The following is a 23,493-nucleotide window of genomic DNA, read 5'->3' as shown; positions in this document are numbered from 1 at the left end:
ATGAGCTGGGCCAGGCTGTAGCCATCTGAAACATCTCCCTTGTTTAAAACATCCGCAAGTGTCATGGGTAATATAAGGACAAACACAATTATGAAGATGAGAGGCAGCACCAGGATCAATGGGGCAGCATGATGGTCCTCAAGATAAAAAAAAAAGTTCCATGGGTTATGGGGCAGATTACATCCCTGGGTTCGTGTGGGCAGCACTGGGTTCAGAACGACAGCAGTGAGGTCATGGGGGCAGCACGCTGTCCCTTCGGGTAGAGGGGGTGGGTGGGTGTGGGCCCTGCTGAGAGCATGAGGGCAGGGCTGTCATCCTGCGTCCAGAGGCCAGGATTGGGAACATGGAACAGCAGTAAGATCCTGAGAGGGGTGAGGGCTGAGTATATGAAAGGGCTCCAAGACCGTGGCTGCAGAGGGCAATCATTAGAACCTTGGTCCGAGGACACAGCACCCCAGTGGTGAGCTGTGGGTGCTGGGTTGGGTTACAGAGCTGATGAGACGGTGCCAGACGCTTACTCTCCCATCCATCTGCCTGTGCCGAAGGGGCTGGCAGGGAAGGAGATCCTACAGCAGGTCCGGTGTGTCTCCGTGACCCCGTCCCCTTGGAACTCGCCTGCCCCCTTGTTTACACAGATTGATCTGTTTCTGTAAGCTAAACTCCCCACCCCCTGTGAGCTCAGGGACGGCATATGGGGCGAGAGCGGAGCGAGGCGCGGGCAGGGGTTTTCGGTGTCTCAGTCTGTTAGCGCCAGTCCCCTCTCATTGTCTCGCAGACACATCACCACTCCAGGGCTTCAGGTGGTACTGCTGCTTTTCAGTCTCCGATCAAATGCTTTGTAAGCCAGACCTCGGCTACTGGAGGAGCTGACGCTGCTCTGGGTGTCTGTGGTGAGAATATATCCTAAAGTATTGCTACCCTGCTGTGAAGCAACGGAACTCTCGCTGTTAAAGAATTGCAGGTACTCAGTACCTGCCGGCTGAAAGCGCTTGCTGCCAGTTGCAAAAGCTGTTTTCATCCCTACGTTAGTCTCCCCATCTCTGACAGTAGCATATGGCGCCTGCTGCTGCATCACCCCAAATATAAGCGTGTGACCCTCCGCCACTTAATTTGCGTACACCTGACACCCTGCCCAGTAGGGGTGCCAGGGGCCCTGGTTCAAACAAGACAAGCGCGCGCACCGCGCGCTAAAAGTAACATGGGAGAGGAGGAGGCAGCAGGGGGAGGGGAGAGAGGAGGGGGCCTGCGCCTGTTTCCCTTGCGGGAGCGAGCAAGCAGGAACCATATGTTAATTACAAACACATGGTTTCAAAGCTCGCTCCCGCAAGGGAATCGCCAAACGTGCACGCGTTGCATTCAAAGCAAAGCAATGTGTGCACGTTTTTGCTTGAAAAACGGAATTGATTGCCAAAGGTCTTTTGCCTATGCAGCGCATGCGTGCTGCGTAGGCGAGACCTAAAAAAGGAAGGAAAGTACCCGCCTGCAGGTTTTGTTGTGCGTACGCTGTGCATGTTTATTTTTACTATTCATTAAATGAGTCTGGTTGGCAACTTGGGGAAGTGAGTACCTGTCTGTATGGTTTTGATACTATGTAGGCAATGTATCTATTCATTTCCAGGTTTGGGTGTTGCAAATGTGAAGAGTGTACCGTGGTGTGTGTGTGTGCACGCTTAGTATTGCAAATGTGGGGTAGTGGTGTGGGTATCTTCTTGCATTTAGAAGATTAGTGAAATTTAGTACGCTCTAATTGTTGTGGCTGGTATAGCATATTCCGTCTTTATGTGGTCTGTGACCAGTTGTTAATGTGTACGATTGGGATGACATGACAAGTGCACAGTACATGAAACAGACTACCTTGGTGGGTTATGTTTTGTGTATGTTTCACCTCATGTGCTTTGGGTCCATTGAATTACTGGTTACACATTGAGGCTGCAACAAATGCAGAAAACTAGAGGTAAAAACATTACTGTTTGCAAGTGGCTTATTTGTGTTTTACCTATAGGTGCTTTGGGACCAGTCGTCATTGCATACCAATGGAAAGATTTAGCAGGTGTGTGTGGTACTAGAGGATAAGTGCCTTGGTATTTGTATTGTGTTTGTCAGGTTGCATGTTTTGGAGTTAGTTAGTATTCTGTACAGATGGATGGATAGATGGGCATGTGTTTGGGTCCGATGGCAGAAGTGTAGGGTCTAGCAGGCAGCTGCATCTTTATTCTGGCACCCTATGGTGGTTATGCTCACATGGACTGGTGCTGGGAGTGAGAGTGCTGGATAGCACTGATGTTTCAATGTTTTGTTTTTGTGTTCGTAGTGCAGGTTTGGGTACTTTTGTCTGTCTTGCCCTTGGTCACGTTCGCTGGGCTGCGTGTTGTGGAGCCCTGCCCTAAAGTGTGTGCATGAGAGCTTATCTGAGTGTCGTGTCCTTGTGTGGAATTGTTGTCTTCCTGTGAAAGAAAGAGAAGAGGCCAAAGTTTGTCTTGTTATTAATAATTATTTCTGGCTTTTTGGCTCAATTTCTGGACTTCACCTTTCTCATATATGTTTAGGTCTGGAGGTGAGGTGAATGGAGGAATGGGCCAATGAGTGAGTGCATGGATGGATTAGGTTTAAATCTGGATAGGTGAGTGACTGTTGGGGTATATGAATGGGAAAATAAGAAGAATGTGTGAGTGGATGGAGGTTCTCGGTATGCCATTACTCTCTCAATCCACATTTTTCCCTTCACCTGTTTTGATCCTGATTTTACTTAGGGAGCATCCAGGAGCAGGACCTGTACTTTGAACTCAGCCTCTCTGCATCAGCGGGCCCTGTCTCCTCTGCGAGACAGGACTAGGGGAATGTCAGTGAATATGGTCCTCTTTAAGCGACCATAATATTGCATTTTGGGATACAGCGCTCTCCCTGGCATAGAGCCAGCCGCGTCACACTTTGTTCACAGAAAGATAGGTAAACAACCGTTCAAGTGACACCACCAACATGTGTGAGACCCCGTAAAGGCCCATGCTACAACGTCTGCCACCCGCCTCACAAACTGCAAGCCCTTCAGTCCTATACTTCCCCTATTTGAAAGGTGAGTAAATATACATGAATGTAATTGGCTCTGGGGGATGGAGAGTGGTTAGAATAGCTGTTAGAAATCTTAATGGGTCACTAACATAGAAAGGGAACTACAATAGAATAATAACTTCAACTGATTGTGGGTGGATATATATCTATATATATATAGATATATATCAAAACCTTACCCTTTCAGGCATAAAGTGCTGCATACATTATTCAAACAAGGCGCAGAGAACTCTGGGTAATTCGCAAGTTTAGGTGGAGAGCAGTTCCCGTGTAGAGCACTCTTCAACACCGGTGACACTCTGAATTTGCTCACCTCAAATGTCTGCCTTTCTATCAAATTTTTTTAACATAGGATTACAACTGTGCCATCCACGCCGCAATAGAAATGGACAAAGTATTTTTGCCATTTCTACAGCAAAGTCTTTAAGCATAGGATTAGTATAGTGCCATCCACACCGAGCTGTAAATTGGCAAAAGCCTTTTACCATTCCAGGCACAGTATTACAGCTTTGGATTGGTAATATACCATCCAAATAAACCTGATATGAATAAAAGCAAGCAACCCTGTCACGTATTTTGCTATCATTATAGCTCTTCAGAGAGGTTTCGCTTTGTCCAGACACAAGGGGGCACCCAGTACCCGGGACATAGCAGAAACCGGGGGGGGAGGGGGGGGGGTAGTGGGTGTGGGGGGGGCAGGAAGGTGGTGGGCCATCCCGTGGGGGTCTGTGAGGCCCTCCTTGTCAGAATTCAGAAGCCCCGGGGAGATGGTGGTCCTCGGGGCTGCGGGGGAGACCATAACGGCCTCCCCGCACTCAGTTTAATCAATAGCCCTGGGGAGGTTGCGGTTCTCGGGCCTGCGGAGAACCGTGCAGCCCCCTCCTCATTACTTTACTTAGGTTTGCCCTGGGGAGGTGGTGGTTCCCAGGTGGGTGCCGCATGGGCACCCCCTCACATTATTATAAAACACTGCCCCCGGGGATCGGCCCACCCGGGGGCTTCTTATAAAAGACGCTTCCTTTTAAAAGATCATTTTGCTGCAGGTTCAGCCGCGAATTTATGGCAAAATGCGGGACCCTCTCACCATATCTGGGGGCTCAGGATATTCCTACCCTGCCCCTTTTTCTTTATTTTTTACTTTTTTTGTGCTTCAAGCTGAGTCCCAAGATGGCTGCCAACACTTCGTCGTTGAACTGTTGGCAGCCAATCAAATTGCAGTAGGATCAGCGAGACCAATGCAAGGACTTGTATCCCCACATATCTATATTTTTTCAACTTAAATATCCCTGAAACTACTGAATGGATTTACCGCAAATCACAAAAATCACGCTTTCTGGACCAACATCAAGCTTTCAGCCAAATTTGGTGTAATTACGTTCAGCGGTTCGGCCTTCAGTTGTGTTCAAAAAATGAAAAATCCCTTAGACATAACATGGGGAAAACATGTTTTGGGACCCCCCTTTTTTCTCGGCACCCGCTTGACAGCGGATCAGGCCTCAAATAATCTACTTACCTACTCGCTATGGCGAGTCAGATTTTATCAGGTAGAGCTAAATTTAGGACCTAAACAACAATAAGTACCAAAGCACACGTGAGTAGACCATACCGTAATGCTAAATCATGGCAAGTAAAAGTAGAAATACACAAGTATCGTCCGTAGTGTTTCTTCTTCTTTTATGGGTGGTTTTATTCTTCAAATATATCTCATATCTTGATCCACGTAGCAAAAAGAAACCGCCAAGACGTGTTTCGTCCTTTGGACTTTTTCAAGGCTAAAGGGCCTTCCCCAAACAGTAAGAGAACAAACCGTTTTGCAAATTACCTGTTGTATATCGAGAGTACCATGTCCAGCCACGTCCTGCCTTGCGCAAGAAATCTTATACGAGAGAGGAGTGTGTTCTGCTCATACGATCAGTCATGCGTGAAAATTTCAAGTCCCCAATCCGGAAAAATTGTAATAACGAACAGCATAGGTAAATACAGATGGTGAGTTGCCACAAAGTTTGAGGCTGAGTCACACTTGAACCGGTGAGAAACAAAGAAGGCCTTGATAAGCCTGCATCAAGTTCAAGCGTCAGGGGCCACAAATTCTCCTAGGGCTTTAACTTTAATGGAGAGGGGGGTCCGCACAGACACCCCCTCCCGCAGCCCCGGGGACCGCCCCCGCCCTGGAGCAAATTCTAAAAAAGAAAAGATGGGAGCTGCGAAGCCCCCCTCCTGGAGCGAAAGATGGACTTGGGGTCACCCTCCCCGCCACCTGCCACAGGCCAGCTCCTGCTATGTCCCTGGGACATAACTGTTTGCTATGGCTTGGCAGGAGCTTTACCACTTCCGCCAAGCTATAGCAAACTCTTCGCTTTGAGCAAGCGAGAGCATTTTGCTCTCGCTTGCTCAAAGTGGAGCACAGTTGCTTTGACTCAGAGGGAGCTGCATGTTAGCAACTCCCTCTTTGTCAAAGCAATGCCGGCTCTCGCAGAGACGGGGAGCCAGCAGGGACCGCAGGGGCCTTGAAGCTCCTTCCGCGGTCGCCTCACGTGTAAGTGGGGCCAAAATCGGGCCGGGGAGGGGGGCTGCGCAGCCTCCCTCCCTTATCCAAAATAGCCCTTGCCCTGGCGGATGGGGTCCCCGTGGCCAAAATTGCCCCAGGGAAGGGGGGCTACGCCTCCCTCCTCCTCAAATACATAAAACAAAAAAAAGTCAAGACGCCGGAGGCCGTGGCCCCTTTCTTCAGCACTCTGCAAACGCTCCTCCTGGCGCACTGTTGGTTGGGCGATGAAGTCCCCTTGGATGCTGAGGATCCTTGGGGGCCAACAAGCCCTCCTGTTGCCTCCAGTAAGTCCCAAACAGCCTGATTGCTGAAAGGTCTTCGGAGGCCACTGCCCCATTCTCCACCACTCTGCAAACATGCCTCCTGGTGCATTGCTGTTTGGGGAATGAAGTCCCCTTGTCTCCAGAGGGTCCTTGGGGGCCAACAAGACCTTCTGTTACCTCTAGTAAGTGGGACTGCTGAGAGGTCTTTGGATGCCACGCTACCTTTCTCCACCACTCTGCAAACGCTCCTCCTAGCACACTCAATCAATCAATCAGTGACACTTATAGAGCGCGCTACATACCCGTAGGGTCTCAAGGCGCTGGGGAGGGGTGGTGCCGCTACTGCTCGAACAGCCAGGTCTTCAGCTTCTTCCTGAAGGAGAGGTGGTCTTGGGTCAGGCGCAGGTCGGACGGGAGGGAGTTCCAGGTCTTGGCGGCCAGGTAGGAGAAGGATCTTCCTCCTGTAGTCGCTCTTCGGATGCGGGGGACAGCGGCGAGGGCGTGGTTAGCTGATCGGAGGTGGCGTTTGGGAGCGTAGAAGTTGACTCGGCTGTTGAGGTAGCTCGGGCCTTGGTCGTGTAGGGCTTTGTGTGCGTGGGTGAGGAGGCGGAATGTGATTCTCTTGTTGACGGGGAGCCAGTGAAGGCCTCTCAGATGTCCGGAGATGTGGCTGGATCGTGGGATGTCGAGGATGAGTCTGGCTGAGGCGTTTTGGATCCGCTGGAGTCTCTTCTGGAGCTTGGCGGTGGTCCCGGCGTAGAGGGCGTTGCCGTAGTCCAGTCGGCTGGTGACGAGGGCCTGGGTGACGGTCTTCCTGGTCTCTGTGGGGATCCACCAGAAGATCTTCCGTAGCATGCGTAGGATGTTGAAGCACGCCGAGGAGACGCTGTTGACTTGTCTGGTCATGGAGAGGGAGGAGTCCAGGATGAAGCCCAGGTTTCGTGCATGGTCAGTTGGTTTGGGTGCGGTGCCCAGGGCGGGGGGCCACCAGGAGTCGTCCCAGGCGGAGGGTGAAGGGCCCAGGATGAGGACTTCCGTCTTGTCCGAGTTCAGTTTCAGGCGGCTGGTCGTCATCCACTCGGCTACCTCTTTCATCCCTTCGTGCAGGTTGGCTCTGGCGGCGGCGGGGTCGTTGGTCAGGGAGAGGATCAGCTGTGTGTCGTCGGCGTAGGAGATGATGCTGAGGTGGTGTTTGCGTACGATGGCCGCGAGGGGGCTCATGTAGACGTTGAAGAGGGTGGGGCTCAGGGATGATCCTTGGGGGACGCCGCAGATGACTTCGGAGGCCTCTGACTTGTACGGTGGTAGGCGGACTCGCTGTGTTCTTCCGTTGAGGAAGGAGATGATCCATTCCAGCGCCTTGTCCTGGATTCCGATGTTGCTGAGGCGCCGTATTAGGGTGCGGTGGCAGACCGTGTCGAATGCCGCGGAGAGGTCTAGGAGGATGAGGGCCGCTGTTTCTCCGTTGTCCATCAGGGCTCGGATGTCATCTGTGGCGGCGATGAGGGCGGTCTCGGTGCTGTGTTTGGCTCGGAAGCCGGACTGTGAGGGGTCGAGGGATCCGTTCGTCTCGAGGAAGGCGGCCATCTGCTTGTTGACGGTCTTCTCGATGACTTTGGCTGGAAACGGGAGAAGCGAGATGGGGCGGTAGTTCTTGAGGTCGGTGGGGTCCGCTGTTGGTTTCTTGAGTAGAGCGCTGAGTTCGGCGTGTTTCCAGCTTTCAGGGAAGATGGCGGTGTCGAAGGATGTGTTGATGATGTCTCTCAGGTGGGGTGCGATGACAGCGTCGGCCTTGTTGAAGACGTGGTGAGGGCAGGGGTCGGTTGGTGATCCGGAGTGGATGGAGTTCATCGTGCGGATGGTGTCTTCTGTGCTGATCGGGGTCCAGGCGTGGAGGGTGGTGGTGGGGGGGGGTGGCTGGTCGGCCGTGGTGTGCGTTGGTTGGTTGTTGAAACTGCTGTGTATGTCCGTGATCTTGTTGTGGAAGTATGAGGCGAGGGAGTTGCAGAGGTCTTGTGATGGGGTGATGTCGTTGTTTCCTGCGTTGGGGTTGGAGAGCTCTTTCACGATGTTGAAGAGTTCCTTGCTGTTGTGTGCGTTGTTGTCCAGCCGGTCCTTGAATGCTGTTCTTTTGGCGGCGCGGATCAGCTGGTGGTGTTTCCGGGTGGCCAGTTTGTAGGAGGTCCTGTTGTCCGGTGTCGGGTCCCTTTTCCAGACTTTCTCGAGGGCTCGGCAGTTCTTCTTGGAGCTCTTGAGTTCGTCGGTGAACCATGGGGCCTTCTTGCTGCCGGGTCTGTTGGGCGGGGTCCTCAGCGGGGCGAGCTCGTCCGCGCAGTTGCTGATCCACTTCGTGATGTTATCGGCGGCCTGGCTGGGGTTCGCTGAGCTGGCCGGGGGGTGTTGGCTCAGGGAGGTTGCGAGCTGGTCTGCTGTGATCTTGTTCCAGCTTCTGCGGGCGGTGTGTTGCTGGTGTTGGTGGGTCGTCGTTCTCTTGAAGGTGAAGTGGACGCAGCTGTGGTCCGTCCAATGAAGCTCTGTGGCGTGGCTGAAGTCGATGTCTGTGCTGGATGAGAAGACGGCGTCGAGTGTGTGTCCGGCGAGGTGGGTGGGGGTGGACACCAGTTGCTTGAGTCCCAGGTTGGCGAGGTTGTCGAGCAGGGCGCTGGTGTTGTGGTCGTTGTTGTTCTCCAGATGGAAGTTGAGGTCTCCCAGGAGGATGTAGTCAGCGGAGGGGAGGGCATGCGGGCTGACGAAGTCGGCGATGTCCTCGCTAACTACTTGTTAGGGGATGTGGTCCCTTTGCCGCCTTAGGGTCCTTGTTACCTCTAGTAACTCCCAGATAGCGGGAATACCCCAATATCAAATACAACCAGAACAGAAAATGGGGGGAATAGCACTTGCAAATTGGCTTACTAAAAATAAGATGGGGTTTTGGAAGTATCAAAAGTGCAAAGCTTGTCCTTATTGTTGCAATTAGACCCAATTTGAGACACAAAATAGCAAAATCAGTAAGATTAAAGAGTGGATAACCTGAGCAACTCCATTTGTAATTTATGTGTTGGAGTGCTCCTTTGGACAAAGATACTTTAGGAGCATGGTACATATTTCGAAATTACGCATTTTTCACCACATAAGTGACATAAAATAACAGAATTCACATACTCTATGGCTAAACATCTGTGGGAGTCACATGATGGAGATCTAAGGGTCTTGCAATTTTACGGTATCCAGAATGTTAGAAAGAAACCCTGTGGTGGGGACAGGACAGGATCTACGGAGAATGTAATCGAGATGGATTGTACTGATGGGAACTGAGCAGCCATTCGGTCTGAATCTGGATGCAGAACTGCATGTGCATTTTTGATGTAACCATACAATTTTGTGGAAATATGTGGATTCTGTATGAGATGATGCCCTGGGGACAGATATGTCATGGGTTCTGTTTCTTTGAGATATGAATTGTGATTCCAATTTAAATAGTTTTCATCAAGTAACAAGACGCAATGTGTAGTGTAGAGCATTACTAATAATGACATCTGTTTGAGAAAGGTGATCCACTTAGAAATAAGTACAACATGGACAGTCATATTACAGTTCTTATACAGGCAGATGACACAGCCGCAAATAATAGAGTATTCTAAATTGAGAGATTGAGAGAGCAATTTGGCATTTTAGACCACACACTTCAGGTTTTATTACCTTAAGCACCAATGATAGTGGCATCTTCTTCGCTTTTGTCAATTAATGCACTTTGGACTGGTACTTAACCCCAAAAAATATTTAAGCAATTCTAAGTAATTTGCATTTTTTAACTTTCGATTTTTGCACAGCTGCCTAAATTGCTACTTCTGCACAGACAAATAAAGCGCTGGTGGAGATTGAGAAGTGCAAGGTTACAAATATAGGTGTAGTTTAAATCTAAGGGACTGTCAACAAGAAAACTGTCATTTTAGAGCCCACCCTCCCTATCATTATCACTCCAAGTACTGTATGGCACTAGCACTTTAGTTGCTCCTGTTGAGCAATACGATTGGGACTGACATTTAATCAAAATAAGCCCAAAGCACTGGCACTTTAGAATTGCACATTTTTTACAGTAGCTTAAATCTGCTACCCTTGCATAACCAGCTGATGTGCCATTGCAAGGTAGCTCAAATTTGAGGGATCATCAAGGATAAATCCTTCAAGCCAGAGCCTACCCTCCTTGTTTTCTCAACTTAAGTACTGTATGGCATTGGCACTTTAGTTACTCTTAAGAGCAATCTAATAAAGATTGATATTTAGCCAGAATAGACATTAAGCATTGGCACTTTCAACTTGCGAAATGTTTGTACAGTTGCCTTAATTTGACATTTTGTATAGCCAGATGGAGTACTGCTGGGAGTCAAGCAGTGGGGGGGTCATGAATTGATATCTAGCTTGGGTAAGCACTGACAGTTGATGCTGTGAAATGACCTTAACTAAGCTTAGCAGTTAAATTGCCAAATTGTATATTGATATTTTACATTTAGATTGATAACAAGAATAAACTCTCATTAGGGCTTGGTACTTATACTTAACCAGAATACAGATTAGGAACTAGAAAAAAAAAATGTTGTAGATTTTTTTTATTGGAGTTTTGGTACTTAACCAGAATATGAATCAAGCACTGAAATTAAATTTACTATTTGCACATATGAAACATGCCAATTTCAACAGTGATATCGAGCTTTACTTAAATGGGATTGGTGCAATACCACACTGATGGTACCTTACTAGGAAAGCAGTGAGGGAGTAATATTCCAAAGTTCAACATGGATACTTATCTAAAACTCAATATGAGGTTAAAACTCGAAATGTACCATGCTTTGTTTGCATAACTGCTTTAGCATTTGCGCTAGTAATGACATTCTCATTTAATTGAATTACATGTTCACACAGGATAATCTTTAAATAAGAATGTCAGACTCCACAGGATCTGAGAATATGTAACCCTATACACCTGAGTACATGGTACTAATGTAGAATGAGGCATTCAGACTTTGCAAATGTTTACCCTCTCCATCCATATGCATGAAGTGGTAAAGTGTATTTAGCAATGTCTGAAAACGCTTTCTCAAATCTAAAACTTTACAAACAGTTGAAAACAATTAAAGAAAGAAAAGTTAAAAAGGCGAACATGGAATATTGTTTAACTAATGGAAAATGTAGGTGCCCTGTTGCCAATTGTTTTTAAATTGCACTGTGTGAAAATTCGTGGTGGTCCCTTTAAAAAGGACGTTCTGTACACACGCACTCTATGACCCTGTGGAAGGCTACAACCAAAACACATTGGTCAATCACTATCCTGTAGGTTGACTAACCCGCAATAAAGAAAATACTACCTTACCGAAGCTGTGACGCTTGTTTCTTTGGGTCCTGGTCTCACATGAGAGGAGAGATGGAGATCTGGGAGCACATATCGGATATATATAGCAATGTAAAACTTGGAGCTTGTAAATTATGACTGCCACAGTAAAACGATTTTAATCTTTCTTAAGCAAGAGTGATTTTCTGGTGTGCTTTATACTCCAAAACTCAGTCCTTTCAGTTGCCCTCTTGAACCACACATTCAGACCCTAGGATCAATGATACCAGATAAAAAGTGGCATACATAAAAATGCAGATGATACAAAGCTGTACCTTTTAAAATCTCATGTTTTTGTCAATCTTAAATTTAAACATTTTCCTGATACAACCTGTACATTGGCTGTTCTAATTTGTCGTGAAACTAAACATGGCAAACACTGAATTTCTCTGCTTTCTTTCTAAAGACTTTCTTCCAAAAGATTAGAAATTGTTGGACACGATCTTGACATTATACTCTTTCCAGTTTTCTGAATTGCTGGATTGTATCATTGTCCAAAAACTGACTTTGAAGGAGCACATCTCCAAGATCCACAAGTCCGCCCCCTTTTAAAGCATAGTGGTAAAGAAGCTGAAACCATCCATTCTACCTTTGATATCGGAACTACTGCAATCACTAGCAGTTTCCTATTTATACAGTAGTTAACTGCTCTAACCAAATCATGTGTAGCCCCTGTCCAGCCATGTTCTATACATCTGTGCACCTTGTAAAGGGGGCAAAGAAATCTGATATTATGTCCATTCTCATGGACTTATGCTGGATACTTCGGAGTCAGAATCCATTGTAAAAATGTATGAACTATTAACAGAGACACAAACGCCCATGTATTGTAAGACAGTCAGTGCTTAATTTGTTTAAAAAAAAAAAAGTGGCAGTGACCCCTTGTCAAGAGGCCACTGCAGCTTGCACCACGCACTGCCCCTCAAAGCGCTGCCAATGACAGCACCAACACAGCTTCTAACCATTACACTCCTTCTACAAGTGTGAGGATTCAGACTGTTCCAGGCTCCCAAAGCTATAAGAATTGCTTGGGCGGCAGATATTAGTAATTTTTAATGTATATTGAATGAATAAACAACTGTTAGTGCGCTCATCGCAAAATCAGACTAACAGTGCCACCAGGTGGCAGACTTTCATATGTGCCGCTGTTGACAATTAAGTGGTGAGCCACGAAAATCACCAGCTCAACTTAAGCACTAAGACCAAAATTAATTTTACAGTTGGACAGATACTGGAAGAAAATAATGCTTTGAAATAATCCTCCGTCTTCCAGGAACTAAGGGCCATATGTAGGTAGCCCAACATTTACCACTTCATAAATACCGAATTTTACCGATTCGGTATTTATGAAGTGGTAAATGATATGTAGGTAATCCATCGGTAATATTTACCGATTCGGAATGGGTCGGTATTTTAGAATCGGTATTTACCGATTCGGTAATGGCAACTGGCTTCCCATTGATTCCTATGGGCCTGAAGGCCCATAGGAATGAATGGGAAGCCAGTTGCCATTACCGAATCGGTAAATACCGAATCGGTAATGGGGGAGGCATCATTATGGGTGGCAGGGTGTCACATTGACACCCTGTTGCACCCCTGATTCGTCCATGTGTGCACATGTGGCGCACATACATGCCCTAAGGGCATGTATGTCTGCCACATTGCACACTTCAAATAGCAAAAAAATGCCTTTTGACAGGTATTCGTCATTTACCACCAACTTTTAGTTGGTGGTAAATAACGAATCCCCACACCCACGACACACTCCCCCTACATCTCATCTCAGGATTCGGTATTTACCGAATTGGTAAAATTACCGAATCGGTAATTTTACCGATTCGGTAACTTACCGAATCCTGAAATGATCCCCCTACATAGCAAAAGCCTAAATACCGGTCGGTAACGGGATATTTACCGAAAATCGGCCGTTACCGACCAGTATTAGGCTTCCTACATATGGCCCTAAGACTCTTAAAATACTTGCCTGGTGAGATAAGACTGTACCACATCTTGCGGTACCTCTGTAGTACCTATATACATCCTTTGAAAATGTACATCAGTGTCAAACCTATTCCTCCTCACCTATTCGTTGCTTGCCTCAATCTGGTTACATTTTGGTATGACTTCTACCTGATCTGTGTGAAGTGTCCTGTTATGGCTAGTTCTGCTCTACAAATACCATAAATAAAATATAAACTTCATTTAAGAGCCTTTGCTGGTTTGTAATTGCCAGCATGTCCAAAATCCATGATGCTTAAAGTAGACATCAGGCTTTACATTTATTGTCATGGATTCAGTTCAGCAGATGAACTCTAGCTGCTGATATCTAGTGACATTTTCAAGTACAGAGGAGATCACGGTTTTTCTGTGCTGATCTGTAACTTTTGGTATTCACTAGCTGTGGAAAATGCTGGCTTCCCACCATTGCGATCTTGTGGGTGTAAACCTTAATTTTCAATTAAGAGCCACACATTGTCTTTGCTACGATAGGACCGAGACGTAAAACAGACAAACTATGATTTGTTCTAAATCACATAGTTAGCACTTACACTGATGGGGTGGTATACAACTTTTGAAGAAAAAGGGGGTTTGGAGCTGCACAGTGGAAGGGGAGCCTGGAACTGTTGTTGTTAAATGTTTGCAGGATCTTCTGTAGAATTCAGAGAGAACCTCCTTAATGGAGAAGTAGCTTTTCTTTGGTCTGCTACACCTATCAACTTTGACTTCAGAGTCTCCCATCTGATTGCTTCTTCTGGAAATGGCTGATATTTGCCACCCTTGTATGTATCAGTACTCTGAGTTGGCTTTATAAATCGGGATGGATGGATCAGAGTGGAAGAATAGGATGGATGAAAGTGATTGGAATGGATGCATGGGTTGCGATTTGGATTGGATGTTGGATTGGGACTGGCTGTTTTTTTTTTTTGTGAACAATGAACTGACCTTGGCAGAGAGGTCTGTGGGTGTTTTTGCAAAACAAATCCTAAGATTCCCTCTAGCATCCAAAATATGAGAATGGGCTCATTACGAGTGCTGTATAAACATGGTGATCTTATGTTGCAACTTAATTAACAATATTCCGGGGCGTGGTAGGTACTGCGTGCGTTATTGCTGGACACCTACGTATTTACCCTCGAAATAAGAAATAACTTCAAGAATATGTATTGTGCACCGATTTCTGTGCATTTTCCCCTCATCACGAGCTTTTTTTCCCCTGGATAAATTCCTCCTGCTTTTCACTGATGAAGGGTATCTGGAGATAAAACTCGGAGGTGTAGGCCTTTCTGCAGAACACGTAGTAAGGCTTCATGCACTAACTCACCTTGCTCAAACCTCTTAGTGAGGCCCCAGGTGTTAAATGTATTTCTTGGTATTTACATGAATGTTTAACACCAAGTGATCACGTGACTTTGTGGACGATATTACACATGGCACTGTTACCAACAATCCTAGTTCGTTGGGAAAAATTGATTCCTTCCCATCTTACAATGACATATAAGCCAGCAGGTTACAGTAGCACCGATATCCTGTGTAAACATCCGAGGACAGGCAGTACATATATCGAAAGCAGCATTAGCCATGGCACCTATCAGTTAACCTGTCCCGCCTTCTCTAGACCCCAAAATATTAATTGATCATTTATAGTTATAAATAAAATCAGTGACATAGCTTTGCGATCTTCTGCAGCACGAAAGACATAAGTTCAGCTGAATTGGTTAATGTGCCTTCGGATTTGGCTTTGTTTCATTGATATATGTATATATATCATGCTCGTGCTTGTTCCGTTAATTGAAAGGCACTCAAACACACACACAAGGCTTCAAGCATAAGCCTTTAATACACGTCTAACTGCCCGCCTTTCACAGTCAGATTCCCACTGCCTGACGCGTTTCAAATACATTCTTCCTCAGAGGCTCGTGTGGAAAATGGAAGAGCACCGGCTGGTTCCAATCACACCCTTTTCACTGATGGCACGCCCCCGATGGGCTGCTCTGAATGAGCGCTGTGCATTAAGGTTATTTTAGTCCCATTACTTTATCAGCGCTCGTTGCAAAATGTTCTGTTGGCAAAAAAGACCTGCAAATTGGTCTCGGCAGCAGGCGCTTCTTAAATCCAAAGAATGTGCCCCACATGCGAGGACCGGCAAATGACGACCCCTGGGGCCCCCAGGTTCTTGGGGTGGTGCAACTTTCGACAGCACGGCAGCCGCCCAAATAAATCCTGCTCGTGCTTGTTCCGTTAATTGAAAGGCACTCGAACACACACAAGGCTTCAAGCATAAGCCTTTAATAACTGGTACAGAAACGTCTAACTGCCCGCCTTTCACAGTCAGATTCCCACTGCCTGACGCGTTTCAAATACATTCTTCCTCAGAGGCTTGTGTGGAAAATGGAAGAGCACCGGCTGGTTCCAATCACACCCTTTTCACTGATGGTACGCCCCCTGATGGGCTGCTCTGAATGAGCGCTGTGCATTAAGGTTATTGTAGTCCTGGGGCCCACGGGGGTCGTCATTTGCCGGTCCTTGCATGTGGGGCACATTCTTTGGATTTAAGAAGCGCCTGCTGCCGAGACCTATTTGTAGGTCTTTTTTGCCAACAGAACATTTTGCAACGAGCGCCGATAAAGTAATGGGACTACAATAACCTTAATGCACAGCGCTCATTCAGAGCAGCCCATCAGGGGGCGTGCCATCAGTGAAAAGGGTGTGATTGGAACCAGCCGGTGCTCTTCCATTTTCCACACAAGCCTCTGAGGAAGAATGTGTTTGAAACGCGTCAGGCAGTGGGAATCTGACTGTGAAAGGCGGGCAGTTAGACGTTTCTGTACCAGTTATTAAAAGCTTATGCTTGAAGCCTTGTGTGTGTTTGAGTGCCTTTCAATTAGCGGAACAAGCACGAGCATGAGATATATATATATATATAACACCAAGTCTGAGAGCAACCACTATGTACAACAAGCATTTACAATGCAATAGGTCTCGCAGTGACATTTTTTTGAGCTATTGATATTGTAAATGACATTGTTTTGTTTTTTTCTTTTGTAAAACATAAATAAAAGGCATTTGCTATTGACATTGCAAATGACAATGCCTTATATTAGTGTTTTCTTTTTTAAAACATAAATAAAAGGCATTGGTATTAACAATGCCAATAGCTTAAAGTAAACATTTAGCTATTGGCATTTTAAATTGCAACGCCTTTTATTTATGTTTTACAAAAGAAAAACAAAAAAAAACAATGTAATTTACAATGTCAATAGCTCAAAATAATGTCAGTGCTAGACCTATTGCATTGTAAATGCGCTGCCCAGTACCTGCAACCACCGGCACAAATTAAGCACTGTATAGCTTCCTAGTACATAGGATGTACTTGTTTGGAAGTGTGTGGGGTTCATAGTGCGAACCATGTGAGAAGTGGTACTCCACAAAAGTAAGAGGAGAATGGTAGGGCTTAGCTTAAGCTGAGACATAGACTTTCCCACCCAGCTGGCATTGTGCTCCCTCGAAGCCTGGCAGTGTAAGGCAGCCATTGTTGAAGACCTGAGACTTACAATCGGTAGCCCCACCACAATGCACATTTATGCCACTGGGCTACGAGGACATCCTTCATCCTTGCCACGGGTATTCTGTAGAGCTGAGTTGGACAGACTGTAATCTTGCACCTGGGCCTGTGTTCCTTGGCTCAGCAGATAGCCAGGGGTCATTAAGGTAGTGGGAGCCTTTTCTTATCTTTTCACACCAATCAAGGAGGTGAGGAGCACAACAGTGACACCATCTAATGACTTCACTGGCCCCATCCCCCACATGTTCCTGCAGACCCGAGCACTTTTCTGACCTTCTGCTCTTAAGCAGAATCCCACCCCCCCCCCTCCAGCTGCTCCCTGGAAAGCACATCTGTCAAACTCAGAGGATTGTCAGAAACGTGGGGTTGGGGGCAGCAGATCAGTTTGTGTGGGGAGGGGGTGTCGGAAACCTGCTGATGAGAGAGAAAGCGGGAACAGGGGATGCAATGCTTTGCTGACTAAGCGTATTTCACGTATGGCTGTGACTCTCCTCGTATCATAATAGGGGCTTTCGGACAGTGTTGGTTTTAGAGAGAAAACACAAAGGATCCTGGGAACTGTAGTGTAATCATTCCTATTGGTAGAGTTCACGATAAGCCCAGACTGTCTATATCTCATCCTTGTGACCTGTGGCCTCGTTAACAGTCACACACTTCTAGGCTGAGCAGCAATCCTTGTGTGAAGTCACGCGCTCTTTTAAAAAAAAAACAGAAGTAAGCACAAATGCATGCCTCCCATAACTGTCAAAGCACGTATACAGTATGCGGCATAAGGACCACAGCTGCTACAGTCGCGGCGTCGGCCCAACATCTGTGATTCTGGGCAAATCTCTTAATCTCCTGCGAATTAATGTAACTGATGCTCATGTACAGCGCTTAGAACTCGGACTAGAAGTGCCCAAGATCAGAGTGTGCTAGCCAGCAGCAGGGCACAGATAAATGCTCACATCAAAGTGAGACAGGAGCATAGTTTCAGATTTGCACACGACTTCTGCCGCGTACTGAAAGAGGTCCGAAGAGCATGGATTGCGTTCAGTCTCTGTCAAAAGCTATATTACATATGAAGGTAACCCTTCCGGGTCCCTCCCACTTTTTTCCACCACTAGGAGGATAATGTGCAACCCGGCCACAAGCCACCATGCAGCCACTGTCCCACCCACCGTCTGCACAAAGGCTCGGCTCAAATGTAAACGGAGCAAAGATGATCACGCCCTGCAGGCCGCAAGTGACCCAGCCATATACAACAAGCGCGTGTCTGCCTTGTATAGTTGCAGCGCGCAGTGAAACTACAAGCTGAATCAAGCGCATGGTGGGAGCGTGTGAGCGCGCGGTGGGAGCGTGTGAGGCAGAGAGGATGCACATCGCCTGTCCGTGCGCGCACATGGTTTGTCTCCCTTCACGCACCAAACCGACAACAATAGTCTCGCCAAGGCGAAGCAACGCATGCGCTGCGTTCGCTAGGCGCGACCTAAATAAAGATTAGTGGTGCCAGTATTACAGTGTTAAAATGTTTGAAATCGTAAAGACACAAAAAGAAATGCAAGTGAAGAAACAGGGAAAGAATTCGCAGAAAAAGTTTATTAAAATAGAGAATTGTACATTTTGAGTTGTATAGTGAATACCATTCATAAAATTACCTCTCACTGAAAAGCATGTGAATTCCCTCTGCTTCTCTGGTCAATCTTATATTTCATGTATGGTTTGCATGTTAGATCGTGTATGTTTTTAAATTAAACAAATCTGTTTTTTCTTTTTACAGAGGACGCATACAGAGTTTTTCCAAGACTCGCCTAGTCCTGTACAAGTTTCGCTGAAACACAATGCTATTTGGGATCACAGTGCTGATGGGGAAGTGTACGAAAGCTCAGTAGCCCCATTTAAGAAAATAATGCTGTACCCTCCTGTTCAGTCAAAACCTATACTTGTAAAGACTGTGGAGCCAAAACTTTGCCAAGTAAGCTCGTCGTCACCTGATCAAGAGCTGGTAAACCGGCTGGTGGTGGATTTTGTGGTACAAGATGTCCAGAGGATCAGTTTGGTGGAGCAGCCCTCTTTCATTGCCCTAGTAAAGGGCCTTGCACCATCCTGTGAGGTCATGTGTCGCCAAGCTCTTGAAGAGAATGTGGAATGCACTTATGAGCACATGACTGCAGATGTGAGAACCAGACTAAGGGACATCCCAGCGGTGTGCACGACTGCTGACATCTGGAGTTGGCATGGATGCAGTTTCCTTGGCATTACTGTTCACTGGATTGACCTCTCCTCTCTTAAACGTCAATCAGCAGCTCTTGCGTGCTGTCGCTTGGCAAACAAGCTCGCATACAGCCAGATTGCATCTAAGATCATTGAGATTCATGAAGCATTTGGCATACAGGGTAAGGTGCGCTGTATTGTGACAGACAATGGGTACAACTTCATGAAGGCTTATCAGGGCTTCCCATATCTGGCTGAGAGTTTTGGGAAAGTTCCTACTAATGTAAAGGAAGAGGAAAATGAATCATTCCCTGTGTTTACTGAAGTAAAGAAAGAGGAGGAAGAGGATGCACCTGTATTCCTTGACGTTCACAGACTTCTCATGGAAGGTCAATTAGACTCTAATGCCCCACGCATCCTACTTCCTCCACATCACCAGTGTGCAGCCCATGCCTTAAGCCTCGTGGCCTCTCAAGATGCACATGCTATCCTAAGCCATGGGCCTTATGCTTTGAAGATGTTGTATCATTCCATGATAGTTAAATGTGTTGCTCTCTGGAACAAGAGCAACCAGTCAGTCCAACTTCCGGAGATGACAGTTGAATATCATTGTGTCAGGGGGTGGAATTCCTTATACCAGGTATGCAACCGGATGAGGAGTGTTCCTGTGGAAATCCTGCATGATATTTGTGATCATCTTAAGCTGGAGCGCATCCGTCCACCTGAACTCACCTTCTTGGATGAATACTGCCGCATTATGGAACCCTTGGCCTGTGCCCTCGATATATTGCAGGCCGAGTCCAAGTGCCTGATTGGTTTTCTTCTTCCTACCATTGCAGCCTTGCGCAAAAAACTTGAGGCACTGCGGCTTACCCTGACCCTCACCACCCATCTGGCAGATGGCTTACTTGACGCTCTCCATCGCAGGTTCAGTAACTGTTTTAAGAACCGTCACTTGGTCATTGCAAGTGCAAGCATCCCTCAGTTCCGGCTGCGATGGATGGAAGACAAGACAGCAGAGCAAGCAGTTGGCTTCCTTCGTGAAGAGGTGGCTTTTATTAAGCCATCTGAGGTACAGCAGCCCTCCCCAGAACCTGCAGATGTGGACGATGATGAGGACTTCTTCCAATTTAGTGCCAGCAGACCCGCAGTAGGAGAAGAGGAAGTTCTCAAATTTCTGACTGATGGTGACAAAAGTCTCTCTTGTCTGCTGAAGTACCCCTTGGTCAAACAGGTGTTTGTCATCCATAATACCCCTTTGCCTTCCAGCGCACCTGTGGAACGCCTCTTTAGCCTTGGAGGTAGAGTTTTAATCCCCTCAAAGCAAGGACTCAGCGACTCCAACTTTGAAAAACTGGTGCTACTGCGTTTTAATAGTAGTATGAAGCTGGCATCATGACTAATGCTAAGGAGATAGCCGGATGTCTGGCTTTATAACCCTTTTAAATAACAGACAAATACAGACAATGTCTTGGTTGTTGACTCATGAAGTTGTTATCACTAGCTTCTATATTGAGTACAGACATACTGGTTACTCCAAAAACTGTTAGACAACAAATGCACATTTGCTCTCACTTAAAATCTGCAAAGCCTCTTGTTCCTTCATGATCATATCCTCCATAAACCTGTGACCTTCTTTGGTATAGGAGCCCAAGTTCAACATATTGTATGCCTTAGTCCCTTTCACCAGGCTTCTGAAGGGTGTCAAAAGTGTGGGTGATATACTTAGAAAACCACCTGCCAGTCCCCTTGTTAGAACTTTCATTACTGAATAAGCTCACATTTACGCACAAGCAAAAATACTGTCGCTCCCTGTTCACCTCTCCTAATTCTATTCTGCCTCCCCTGCCACTGTGAGGCACACAGGGAGTGGAGAGGTACAATTTGGGCAATGTAAAGTGCTCCATTTGTGAGTGCAACAAGAATAAAAAATTAGCTAGCATTTGCACCAAGAATTTTCAATTCTATTAAGGACACAGAGGCGAGGATTATGCTTCTCTTTCTTATTTATTGCTACTCACAGCAGCCAATGAAAACTTATATTATGTAAAACATACTACATTTCACATGATGCATGCACCACATCACTTCCTGCAGAGCCCCATAAGAGCCAGCAATACCGGAACCTGTCCTCTTTCTTTGCTTCGAACATCAAAGTCCAATAATATAAACAAAAGTCCAACAACTGCTTCCAAAGTGGAAGAACCAGACCAGCTGGGAGGAACGTCAACTTCAAGCAGGATTACGTCTAATCCATCTTCTTTTCGGGTCCTGAAAAAAGCAGAGATAGGACAACCCGTAACTTCTGTGTAACCAGAATATATATGCAAACGGGTGGGTAAGAATTACAATACTGTAATTTAACCGGGTGGGATAATCCTCGCCTCCGTGTCCTTAATAGAATTGAAAATTCTTGGCGCGAATGCTAGCTAATTTTTTATTCTATTACAGGACCGGAGGCTTCGTATTATGCTAGTTTAACGCTGATTAAAAACTACAGAGGATATGTCACCCACCGGTTTATAATAAAACTGTTTAAATGTTGACTCAGAAGACCAATCCGCAGAATGCATAATATCTTGAACAGTAGAACCCAACATGAAGGTCTTAGAGGCCATAGCGCCTCGAACAGAATGTGCACCAAAGACCTGAGTATCAATACCTGCTTCCTGCATAACATTTTTTAACCATCTGGCTATAGTAGCCGCAGTAACGGGTTTGTAAGGTTTCTGCAAAGCAATCAATAATTGTACCACACCATCAGGCCTGGTAGGCCTGGTACATTGTTCATAAGCCTTAAGACATTGAACCACACAAACTTTAGCATTGTCAGGAAAAGCATGATAGTCTACGCTGCGTGACATGGATTTAGTTCTAGACGTGATATTAAAAGAATCTCCCTCCTGAGTAAATACTCTACCTGTAATATCTAGAACCTTAACATCCAAAGAACGTCTACAAGCTGCCAGGCATAGCAACATGGCCAGTTTGGCCGATAATTGTTTCCTGGACAACATATTGTTGTTGGGCCATCGGTTAAACAGGGAAAGAACCAGCGAGACATCCCACAAGGAAGAATATTTCGGTTTGGGTGGATTAGCTACTCTGATACCCTTTAAGAGTGTGCAGATTAAGGGATGCATTCCGACAGGTTTATCTAAGAGTGGCCCGCCGATATGGCTGAACGGAAATTATTAACAGAGCGATACGCTAAATCTTCAGACGCTTATTCGGACAGGAAGTTTACAATAAAGGGTAATTCTGCCCCCACGGGATCCACATGTTGTCCCATGCACCAACTAACTCAGCACCCCCAGACTGAAGAATATCGCTTCCTGGTAGAGGGGCCCATGCTTGGTTGATGAAGCCTGAAGCTTGTTCCGAAAATCCTGGCATTTGCCAACGCTGCCGGAAAGTCTCCAGGCCATCAGAGACAGCTGCCCCGATAGTACCATCGGGTGCATCTCTCCATGAGGGTCCTGGAGCATTGTCGAGGACCATGGGATCCTCCTGGGGAAGTCGTAACTCGCCTCCAGCAATAACGGGAACCAAGGCTGCGACTTCCACAAGGGAGTCACCAATATCACCTCTGCCTTCTGGCGCATCACCTGTGTGAACACGTGAGGAATGAGAATGAAGGGTGGAAACGCATAATTCAAATTCGGGGTCCAATCCTGTGCAAAGGCATCCGTCGCTAGAGCTAATGGGTCTGGCCTCCAGCTGAAAAAGTTTGTCATTTGGCGATTGTCTGGCGGCAAACAGGTCGATCTCGCAAAGGCCCCATATCTCCTGCAACCACTGAACCACCCGTGGGTGAAGTTGCCAGTCGCTGTAGTCCTTGAGGTGGCGTGAGTTCCAATCCGCCACTACATTCGACTGACCCGGAATGTATTCGGCTATAACCGAAATCTGATGACTCAGGCAATTATGGCAAAAGTCCTTCGCTATCTCTACCAGCATTGAGAACCTCGTGCCCCCCAGTTTGTTGATGTACCGCACCGCCGAGATGTTGTCCATCCGAAGAAGGATGCAACATGAGACGTTTCTGGGAGATAGGGTCCTGATCGCAAATGACCCTGCGAGGAGTTCTAGACAATTTATGTGTAGATTTAACTCGTCTAGAGACCAACGTCCCCCTGTGGAAATATTTCCCCAGCGCGCTCCCCAGCCCCAACGACTGGCGTCGGATTCTATGACCACTTCTGGTAGGGAGCCAAAAATTGCTCTGCCGTTCCACGCTTGTACGTGGGCAAGCCACCACTGTATCTCTTCCCGCATTTCTGGGGAAAGAGGAACTAAGTCCGTGTAGGATAGCCCCTTCTGTAAATGTTGAATTTTGAGTCGCTGAAGGACCCTGTAGTGTAGGGGTCCCGGAAATATTGCTTGAATGGACGACGCGAGAAGTCCCACTATCCGGGCAATTACCCTGAGAGAAACCATTTGCTTGGCTAACAGGGAGCGGAGTTCCTTTTTG

General features: G+C 46.7%; 1 protein-coding gene across 4 annotated transcripts in view; it reads left to right on the top strand.

The window, feature by feature from the left end:
- Window positions 1-21,034, top strand: part of LOC146861092 (uncharacterized) — a 311,460-nt gene extending 290,426 nt beyond the window's left edge. For all 4 annotated transcript variants that reach the window (XM_085645146.1, XM_085645149.1, XM_085645145.1 and 1 more), the window contains one exon: window positions 18,586-21,034. In XM_085645146.1, coding sequence (XP_085501272.1) covers window positions 18,715-20,418 — 1,704 coding nt within the window. In that variant the 5' untranslated portion in view covers window positions 18,586-18,714 and the 3' untranslated portion in view covers window positions 20,419-21,034. The remainder of the gene's footprint in view (window positions 1-18,585) is intronic.
- The last annotated feature ends 2,459 nt before the right edge of the window (window positions 21,035-23,493 follow it).

This window comes from Triturus cristatus, chromosome 3_1, assembly GCF_964204655.1.
Source record: "Triturus cristatus chromosome 3_1, aTriCri1.1, whole genome shotgun sequence".
Taxonomy (NCBI): Eukaryota; Metazoa; Chordata; class Amphibia; order Caudata; family Salamandridae; genus Triturus; species Triturus cristatus.
The sequence above is the reverse complement of the archived record's forward strand: the minus strand, read 5'-3'. Positions and strand labels throughout refer to the sequence as shown.